Below are 10,689 nucleotides of genomic sequence, written 5' to 3' on the forward strand. Positions count from 1 at the left end.
GCTTGGTATTACCTTAAAATTCCAATATACAAGTAAGTCGCCCCTCATATAAGTATAAACAAATCTATCATTAATCATAGATTCACTCACACTGCATCTAAATCTCGTTCTATCTTTCCTTCCCCCTTCCTTGAGTCTCCACTTCAATTTCAAGTCTTCACCATTCCTTCTTATTCCCTCGCTGTGATCGACTTCTCGAATCGGAGCATCAATGGCGTCTGCGGATCTGGAGGCGAAGGCCAAAGAAGCGTTCATTGATGATCATTTTGAGCTGGCCGTTGACCTCTACTCTCAGGCGATTGCTTTGACCCCTAGCAGCGCTGACCTCTTCATCGACCGTGCTCAGGCTAATATCAAACTCCACAACTTCACCGGTAAGCTTGTAATGCTGAAGGTTTCCGTTTTTCGTAAGTTTTACTGCACACCGTTCGCGAAATAGATATAACTTGTTGTGGTGCTCGTGAGTCATGGCTTAACTTGCTTTCCAAATTCATTGATTTTCTTTCATGCATTAATTTGAATTTTTGATCCAAATTAATTGATTATTGAACAATTGTTGGGCTACCTGCAGTTCGAAATCGTCGGGTTACCGTTCTGTGGTAAATTTTGACCTAGTTGTTTGTTCAAGCCACTCCTTTTTTTTCTGTATGGTCTTGCAGATTGGAATACTAGCTGTTAGGGGAGATCCATAGGTTTGACTTCATGAATGGCAACCTGTGGGAATCTGTTTTAAGTTTTGAAAATTAGATTTTTAAAAGCTCGATTCTAATATCTGCTCTCTCATAATTACTTTCATTTGCTTGTGGATTTTAGATGAATGTTTTAATACTTATCATTGTAGTCTCTATATGTTTGATGAGCAGAGGCTGTTGCTGACGCAAACAAAGCAATCGAGTTGGATCCTTCAATTGCGAAAGCATATCTGCGCAAGGGGTACGGTTCTAAAATTCTTAGTAACAATGTAATATATGGCCATGCATGACATAATTTTTTGTTTGTTATTCACAATAAACTGTGAACAGCTGTCTGGGTTATGTGGCAAGTTTTAACTAACTAAATATAGTGCTGGTTTGCTTGGAATAACAGGCTAAATGCCTGATCACACAATGACCAAAATAAAATTGTTATGATGTCCACCTTAATTATTTGACATTGCTTCTTGACTATTCTCTGTTGGATTAACCATTGTCCTTTTTAAATATATGTCATAAACCGAAAACAGACTTACTCTATTTTTATATGCAGTAGTACGGCATTTAGTTTCTTACGCCATATTTTGTGTATGTCTTGTTTAAAGCGCCGCATGCATCCAGCTTGAGGAGTACCAGACTGCTAAGACAGCATTGGAAAATGGTGCAACTTTGGCACCTGGAGATTCCAGGTTTACTAAATTGATCGAAGAATGTGATAAGCGTATCGCAGGTTAGTTGATAGCAAAACTATGCTTCAGACTTGTCTTGTTAGTGTATTTTTTTACGTGTTTGTTTGTTTTTCTGATTCAGAATTTTTTTACTTTGGATGAAATTTGAATTTAATTTCTAGAATGTTTGGCTCTATGTGAGTGCATATGTTCGTATAACTATTTGCATGTGCCTTATATATAGTTATGCAATATGTTGGTGTCAGAGGTTGTGATTGAATGGTTCTTTATGTGCCATGTATGTGAAATGCATCAGCATTCGTTTTTTGGTAGAATTTATTTTGTTCTTTATGTAGATGTAATTTTCTTTTCATATTAGAGGAAGCTCAAGAACTGCCTACACCACTGGCTGGAAAACCTTCAACAGGTGTGGCTACTACTCCAAATAATTTGCCACCAGTAGTTGAATTGTCCAGCCAAGAAAAGGCAGCATCTTATACTAGGCCGAAATACAGGTCAGTATGAATGGTAGATTTTTGCTAATTTGACTGTGATTTGATGAAGTTCACAGAATTTTATTTGAATTGGTTAATTTCTTTGCGTGGAAATCTGATAAAAATATATATGAATCATTTGCCCTGTTAGATTCCTTGAGAGCCATCAAATGCGTTAGTCATATTCTTACTTCTCTTTCATTGGGTATGGAAAGATTTTGCCGAGCTTCTATGATTTATTAGTGTACCCATTTTCTGGGTTTTCTTGTTTCGTAGGCATGAATTCTATCAAAAACCAGAGGAAGTTGTCGTAACAATATTTGCAAAGGGCATACCAGCAAACTATGTTGTGGTTGACTTTGGAGAACAAATAGTAAGCTGTTATTTTTGCTTTCTTGTTCCTTACTGTAAATGATAGTACTAACTTCTGCACAAGTACCAATATTTCTTTATCATTTGTTAATGTTCAGCTTAGTATTACCATTGAGGTTCCCGGTGAAGAGGCATATCATTTTCAACCTCGGTTATTTGGAAAGGTAATTTACTAAATCTATACCCGTTGCTCACTTCTGTAACTCTGTTGGTATAGTATCTTGGATCCTCACTTCCTTCTAACAAGGATGAAATGTACACATTTAATTGTTTTTACATATGGTATATGTGTGAGTACGACAAATCTTAGTTGTGAACAAAATCTCCTGTCATGGTGTTTGATTGCTGTTTGCTAATAAATTCTTCTAATTAGAACATTCTGCAATGGTTAATTTTTTTCTTTCTATATTACTGTTCCCCATTGAATCAGGGGTGCAAATTCTTTTAGTCTGATTCTTTTCTGTACTTCCTAATTACGTAGGTCAATACATAATGCTTTTCTTTGCCCTTTTTTACTTCAGTTCTATGATTATCTCTCAATGAAAAGCAGAAAGTTATTGAAATTTTGTACTTTTCTATGTTTGCTTCGCTAATACTACTGTGTTGAAATCACCATACCCTTTGATAAACAGATAGTTCCTTCAAAGAGTAAATATGAAGTCATGTCTACGAAAATCGAGATCAGACTTGCCAAGGCAGATGCTGTACACTGGACATCCCTTGAATTTAGGAGGGACGTTGCTGTAGTCCAGAAAGTGAATGTACCGACAGGTATGTATTTTTGTGGAAGTGCTGCATTCCAATTTCTTCATTACACGATGTGCGTAACTACTGGCATGATACACACCGACTTTTTTGGTATAACAGGCAATGAGAAACCCACATATCCCTCCTCCAAACCGAAACGAGTAGATTGGGATAAACTCGAAGCTCAAGTAAAAAAGGAGGTGTGTTTATTGGCATTCCTTTTTAGGCATGAAATAACGAGAGTCTGAGTCCCATAACTTACTAATTTTCTGCATCAGGAAAAAGATGAAAAGCTCGATGGTGATGCAGCATTGAACAAGTTTTTCAAAGATATATACAAGGATGCAGATGAAGACACAAGAAGAGCAATGATGAAATCATTCGTAAGAACTCAAATTTTAACTTTCTAAAGAGTATAATATGACATGGCATAGCATGCGGATGGATCACTAGTGACGTTTTCTGTCTGGTCTCGTCAACAGGTAGAGTCTAATGGAACGGTCCTATCAACAAACTGGAAAGAAGTTGGCGCGAAAAAGGTTGAAGGAAGTGCTCCTGATGGCATGGAGCTGAAGAAATGGGAACACTAAAGTATGGCGTTGGTTGCCCCCCCTCCCACGCAATATTTTTGATTATTTGCCGAAGTTGCATTTGTTGTGAAGTAGTCCATATATTCTCTTTGCTCTGTCCAGAACTTTGACACTTTCATTAGTTGTAGCTGTTTTTAACTTGACTCCTTTCACTAAATTTAGCTGCTCTTTTTTTGGACTATCTGTTTAGACTATTGGCTGGGTTCAGTTGAGCCGTTTGCTGTATGCCTGTATTTATGGTTAATAAATCGATTTTGTTCCTCTTTCATTCGCTCACATTTTTCTTTATAAACTACAGAACCAGGCATTTTAGTTTTGAGTAACATAATGACGAGATATGGGGTTGTAGTTGAATGTATATACCGTTTGAAATTAATAATTTTATATCTGAATATTAAAATGTTTAGGTGCATATTTGGATTATTAGTTCATCTAGGTTGTTTATTTTAATGTAAATGTCATCAAATATTATAACTTGAATGAAACATGCAGCTTTATAAAACGAAAGCTCCAGAAAGCTTTATTTTAATATAAACGTTCCTCTTTCATTTTTAGTTTGTCCCACTCAAGATGTCCATTTATCATATTTGGTCGTCTCTCCTCATTAAAATATTCAACTACTCCACCTAAATCCCGCGACATTCAAGAATGTGAGCTTTAGATTGTGAGAGTAAATAAGAGTGGGATTGTCTTTAAAATTAAGAAGTACCTATCTTTTAAAATTAAATGGTAAACTAAGTCTTAAAAAATAACTATCCTACTTGACCAAATTTGTGTTGTTTTATTTTTTCATTCTTAGTTTATTAGTCTCAAAATAAATTTTTTTACTCATTCACGTTGTAACAATAATACTCATTCATGGAACTATTTAGAGTGAACTATATAAATGGTACCTGATCTTTTACTTTCGCACATAAATGGTACATTATCTTTATTTTATATCATTTTTTATACTTACAAATACATTTTTCCATTTATGTAATTGAGGATATTTTGGCCATACACAAAACTAGTACCAAAAGAGATACTATAATATCTTCTCTCATTCTCCTTACTCTTTATACTATTATTATTAATCAATATTAATATTATTATTGTGATATTATAAATTAATAATTTATTTATTTTTTAATATCATTCAAATATACTTAATTAAAATTATAGTTTTAATTATATTTAATTATTATTATAATAATATTATTATAATACTAAAAACTAGTACTCCCTCCGTCCCGGGCTACTCGCTCATTTCCTTTTCGGCTCGTAGATTAAGGAATGAGTGTATAGGAAAGTAAAAAATGACGGCTGTAGGTGAAATTTTTTACTAAAAATGGAAAGAGTGCAAGTAACTTGGGATGCCCAAAAAGAAAATAAGTGCGAGTAGTGCGGGACGGAGGGAGTATTAATTAATAAATAATTACTATATTATAATTATTTAAATTATGAGTCATATAATATTATATAATAATAACGATTATTGTTGTTGTTATTATTATTATTATTATTTTATATTAAATTAATAACTAATCAATATAGTTTTAATAAAAATTTAAAATTATGAATTGTATTCATAATGATATAAACAATTGAATATTTTTAGTTAGGTGTTTCAACCCTAAATGAGTATAAAATATTTGAATTAAAAATATTCAATTGATATAATTAGTTTAAATAATTAATTTAATTAGGTGTTTTATGCTTGATATTATGAATGCAATTAGATGTATGTATAAAATACTAAAAAGAAAGAATAAAAAAGAAGAGAAAAGAAAAAAGAGGAAATATAAACTAAGGAGAAAAGAGAAAGAAGAAAGGAAGATAAAATACCAAAAAGAAAGAAGAAAATTAAGAAAAAAGAAAGAAACACGTGTATACTGTATACCATATTAGCATCATATTAGCCTGGGAAAAAATAATCACGAAATTATTAAAAGTTATTGAAAGTTTGTGATTTGTCATCAATTGAAAATAAAAGACATAGGAGTATTATAATTTGATCTTACTTTGTAGTAATACAGAGAGTGATCAATATTTATTTTGGATGAACCTATAATAATATTATGACAAATTGTGAAGGAGATAGTGTTTAATATTAGTATAGTATAAGAAATATAAATAATATTATTATCTCCGTCCTTTAAAAATAGAAACTTTTGAAATAATATTAGTATAAGAAATATAAATAATATTACTATCTCTGTCCTTTAAAAATAGAAACTTTTGAAATAATATGAGTTTAATGTACAATTGGTGAAATAAGAAAAAGTTAGAAAAAAAATGTATTGAAATGTTGTTAACGAAGAATAAGTATTATTTTGAATGTGTTATAATCTTTTAATAATCTATAGTATTCCCCGTTATATAAAAGATTGGACATTACTTTTAAAATAATAATAATTAAAATGAGGAGAAAGTAAGAGCATCCAATAGTGGACGAGCTGGCGGACGAGCGACCGGAGAGCCGCTCGTCCGTCGCGCTCGTCCACTATTGCGATCGGCGTCCTGCTCACGGACGAGTGGCCGTCCGTCGTATAATGCGCTCGCCCGTCGTGGTTCCGCTATAATGGGCTCCCGACAGACACCGCGACGGACGAGTGGCTTTTTTATTATTTATTTATTTTTATTTTTAAAAAACTCTATATATACAGTTCGTTTCAGTTCATTTGCACCACTTGTATTAACGAGTTTCTCTCTCTACTCTCATTTCTATTCAAGATAAATGGAGCACTACGACAGCGACTCCCCAGTCACTAGTGAAACGCAAACCACCACGTTCCCGGTTGGAAGTGGAACGGGCGTGATGCCCCAGATGCCGGAGATGATGCCCCAGATGATGCCACAGTACTACAACATGTACTCTTGGCCCCAGATGGCAGGGATGATGCCCCAAATCAGTGGCGGACGGAATGTAGAACTAGGGGGTACGGTTGTACCCCCATTTTTTTTCCTTTTTACTGCTATCATACCTATATTATTGTTTATAATTTAATATATCTCTAATTAAAAATTATAAAGCAATCTCACGTCTGATTTAAAGAAGATATTTAACCTAAATTAATCCGCTAGAAAATAGTGATATGGTAATGATATGGAGTATATGATACATGGCGCCTCATTTTAGATTTATTATCTAATTATGAATATGATACAACATTTAATTAATATTCACACTTTATTTTTTTAATTCTTGTTATAGTCATAAAAATTTGTGCCTTATTTGTTGTTATGTTAGATAATTTATAACACATGAGTATATTTTCTATTCTAGTAATAGTTTATATTATTGTTTGTGTTATTTGGAGAGAATAAAGTAAGTGGAGACGGAAAAAAATAGAGAGAGTGGTGTTTTTGTTTTTAAAAATGTGTCATTTAGAGTTGGACATCCCAAAAAGAAAAATGATTCACTTAGAGTGGGACGGATGGAGTATTAATTTAAAATTAAACAATGTTTTAATGTATAATACATTAGCAATATTTTTTTTACTTTGTTACGTAATTATCTACCTTACTATTCGCACCCCCGGAATAAAAATCCTGGATCCGCCACTGCCCCAAATGGTGGGCATGAGTACCGGCACGACCCAGATGAGTGGGAAGATACCCCAGATGATGCCCTGAATGATGACCCAGATGAACGGGATGATGCAGGGGTCGCCCGAGGACAATGTCTATCGCTCCACTATGGATTTTTTTACGGGGGCTTCCTAGACCTGTACTCCACTGGAGTCTCAGTACACTTCTGCTAAGACTTTCTCACTGGAGAAGTTGGGTCTATCTCCGGTTAGGGTGCCTCCCACTCAGAGTCCATCGGCTGCAGGACGTCGGGGTGGTTCGAAGAAGAAGGGCAGGGGCCGCAGCAAGGGCAAGGGGGTTGCGGGTGAGTCCTCGCAGGCGAGGGCTGGGGCGGAGGAGGTGGATGACGATGAGGAGGAGAGACGGCGGACCGTCTGAAGTGAGGAAGAGTGTGTGGCTTTGTCGAAAGCTTGGATTAATGTCTGCGATGATCCCATTTGCTCGAGCAACCAGAGAATCGACAACATGTGGAACCGCATCTCCCAAGCCTACTGTGCGTTTAAACCGGCGGGTGGAAGATTTCACACGACTGAAGAGTGCCGGAAGACATGGGACCGACTGAAGACCGCTGTCTCCCGATTTGTCGGCCTATACGAGAACAACGACCGCATGCTTACCCTCGGCCAGACCATGGAGGATGCGAAGAGGATGACGATGCAAGAGTTTCCCGAGCGTGGCAAACACGGCACGTTTAACCACTGGGACTCCTATGTGGTGCTGATGGAGTCGGCAAAGTTTCGGGCGGGTGTTGGCGCTGGCTGGCTGAAGCGGCAGAAGATCAACATCAACGACGACTACAGCAGCAGTGCCAGTTCCACCGACCTCACCGACGATGCCGAAGATATCCCGACCCCTACCTCGTTTAACCGCCGCCGTCGCCCGATTGGGCAAAAGACGGCAATTCGGATGTCTAGGGGAGGCGCCAGCAGCGGGTCCTAGGAGGTCTAATCGGCAGCCCCTACAGCAGTCCAGCCGACGCCCGAGTTCTCCCGTATAGCGAATATCCAACATCATACGAATATGATAGAAACCATATAGGAGTGGAGAGCGACCGATGACCCCATACACAAGGAGATGTTGCAGGGGGTCATCGACTTGATGAGGCGTGATGTGGGGCTCCCACCCATCGGCGGTGGGGGAGCATCTGGGGAATCCGATGACGCCGCGACTGACCTAGGGGACGACGAGGAGTGAGAGGGGGGGCGTATGTCGAAGCTTTGTGATGGTTTTTTTCTCTCTTTAAACTATGTATTTTTTAATTTCACTATGTAATTTTTTTTTAATTATGTATGTTTTTTATTTATAAAATGTTCGCGTTTTCTCCGTATTTGTGTCGAAATTTTAATTACGTATATAAAATGTGAATTTGTTTGTTGGGAAGTCTATATTGCATTAAATATGTAAGAATCCTAAAATTGGGAAAAAGAATACCTAAGAAAAGTTAGAATTCAGAATACTGGAAAGTTGTACTAACTTTCTTTGTTTCAGGATTTTGATTACTTTCCCAGTTTGATTAAAAACGGAAACAAACACAGGAATTTAAAATTTAAGGAATCAGATTACTTTCCCAGACAGAATCCTGGCAACCAAACATGGCACAAGGGTTTTGTAATCCTATTTATTTTCTGAGCGAGGGAAAGTGGAAGGTTCAATGAATGATAGTAAGTTCCTAATCCGCTTACCGGTAGGTTTCAGTAAAATTCGAGCGATCATCACTAGGCCGGACTAGTATCTGCGTTTGGATAGACAAATATGGGGAGTACTATAAAAATATGTTGGTATACATGGCAATAACATCTAAATCTAATCAACGAAAGAGACTATAACTATGAGTTTGATCTGCCCGGAGAGTAGTTGGTTTTGGGTATTAGATTGTCTGTGGTTTGTTAAAAGTAATACTCAGACTGCATGCTAGTGAACTTTGATATTTCACTCCATAATCTAAACATGGAACTCCTTCTATGCTTTGAAAAAATGAAACAGGTTTTCGTGGATACAGATTTTTACAAGTTTGTTTGCCATTTTTTCATAATTACTCTTGCCTTAAAATCCACAATTGTAAATTGTCATGGTGTTATTGAAATAATCTGGTTTTTATGCAGATAATTCTAGTCACTCACCCAAGAACAGGTGATCTGAGGGACTCCTTGAAGTACATTTATAATTTGTATGTTGTCAAGAATCCATTATATTCTCCAGGAACTCCCATAAGGCGAGTGTTTATTTTCAGCGTGCGATATCTCATAAAACTTGACGGTGAATTGTGTAGTACTAACTTTCTAATTATACCTATATCGAATTACCACTTCACCATTTTGGTTTGGTGGTTACTCTTTAAATGCACTCTGGTAGTGATCCAAAAACTGCAGGATGTTTCTAGACATCATTGAGCAGTAAATTATGCTTCTTCTGAATACAAAAGTTCTCAGTCAAGTCAATCTGTAATCGTAGAGTTTGAATAAGGAAAATATGGTGTTTTCTTGTCTTCATGCTGTTATAATTCATGATTCATTTTAAAAGAATTCTATATGTCACAAATAATTCTGAACCAATGAGAGTTTGTTTGTATTTTGTGATGAAAGTTGAAGAAAATTGTAATTGTATGAATTAAGCAGCCTTCTTCACAACAACATGAAAATGTGAATAAATCATGTATGGAAAATTTCTCTAGTTTATAAGTAGTCACTGTACTTCCTGCTGTCTTTTCTTTAATTCTTTACTTGATGGTAATGCCAAGAAAGAAATTCTGCTATCAATTTTTTTGGGCTGCACCTGCTTCAGTTTTCAACTTGAGCTGATATGAAACTGTTCCCACAGCTATTTAGCATCTTACAGCTTTCCAAAATGTAGCGAGTTCTCCTTGAGTATAATTTTCAAATTTCAGTTCAAACTTGATCTCTATAGAGAGGATATTAATTATTAAGCTTTGTCTAATTTGTTTCTACTTTCATTCGAGGCTTACTTTGGCTTAGGAAATAATGATGGATTTTCAAGCTTATAACATTAATTATCATATTATATTCATGTCATATTGTGTTACTAACCATAGCTTATGTTATAAAAAAGGTACTAGTATGTAGTATATGTTTTACAACTATCAATTTGGCATGAATAACTATTAGAAGCATTTGGAATCATTAGAATTCTCATCGTTTACATTCTTAGTCTCATAATTACAGAATTATGTGTTATAAGTATGTTTTATAGTTTGTCTTGAAAATGGTGAAAAGAACTGTTAAGCTTTCTAACATCTATACTTGAGCTCAGTCGAGAGATTTTACACCTGGTTTCCATGCTTCTTTGGCTTGTTATAATTTGCAAGCTGCTGTTAATTACTAGTTGATAGTACTAATTTGATATGCATTGTCTTGTTTGTGCAGAAGTGAGCTATTCAACAAAACTGTTGATCAGTATGTGCGAGGCCTCGGTTGATGTGGTAGTAGCTTATCGCCTCAACTCTCGATAGCTGATAAGTTTGATTCTGTTGCTATGTGCTTGCGGGAACTGAACTTGATGCTATGCTGTGCAAGAAATCGTGATATTATATTTCTTT

General features: G+C 35.8%; 1 protein-coding gene across 2 annotated transcripts; it reads left to right on the top strand.

Annotated features, from left to right (window-relative positions):
* LOC121798301 (protein SGT1 homolog) lies at positions 1 to 3,831 on the top strand. Of its 2 annotated transcripts, none has more exons than XM_042197231.1 (10): positions 1 to 374; positions 864 to 933; positions 1,298 to 1,422; positions 1,788 to 1,875; positions 2,131 to 2,227; positions 2,325 to 2,390; positions 2,859 to 2,997; positions 3,094 to 3,173; positions 3,252 to 3,356; positions 3,456 to 3,831. In XM_042197231.1, the coding sequence occupies exons 1-10, from the start codon at positions 212 to 214 to the stop codon at positions 3,561 to 3,563; spliced, it is 1,041 nt and encodes a 346-aa protein (XP_042053165.1). In that variant the 5' UTR covers positions 1 to 211; the 3' UTR covers positions 3,564 to 3,831. The 2 variants fall into 2 exon arrangements, with proteins under 2 accessions (XP_042053165.1, XP_042053164.1); XM_042197230.1 differs by having other exon boundaries at positions 8 to 374; positions 1,740 to 1,875.
* The last annotated feature ends 6,858 nt before the right edge of the window (positions 3,832 to 10,689 follow it).

Source organism: Salvia splendens, chromosome 4 (genome assembly GCF_004379255.2).
Source record: "Salvia splendens isolate huo1 chromosome 4, SspV2, whole genome shotgun sequence".
Lineage (NCBI taxonomy): Eukaryota > Viridiplantae > Streptophyta > Magnoliopsida > Lamiales > Lamiaceae > Salvia > Salvia splendens.

Bases quoted from the DNA above. Each gene is read 5' to 3' on its own strand.
- LOC121798301 (XM_042197230.1), top strand. From the start codon at position 212: ATGGCGTCTGCGGATCTGGAGGCGAAGGCCAAAGAAGCGTTCATTGAT. The intron at 375-863 runs GTAAGCTTGTAA...TTTGATGAGCAG, and splicing joins CAAACTCCACAACTTCACCG to AGGCTGTTGCTGACGCAAAC. The intron at 934-1,297 runs GTACGGTTCTAA...TCTTGTTTAAAG, and splicing joins AAAGCATATCTGCGCAAGGG to CGCCGCATGCATCCAGCTTG.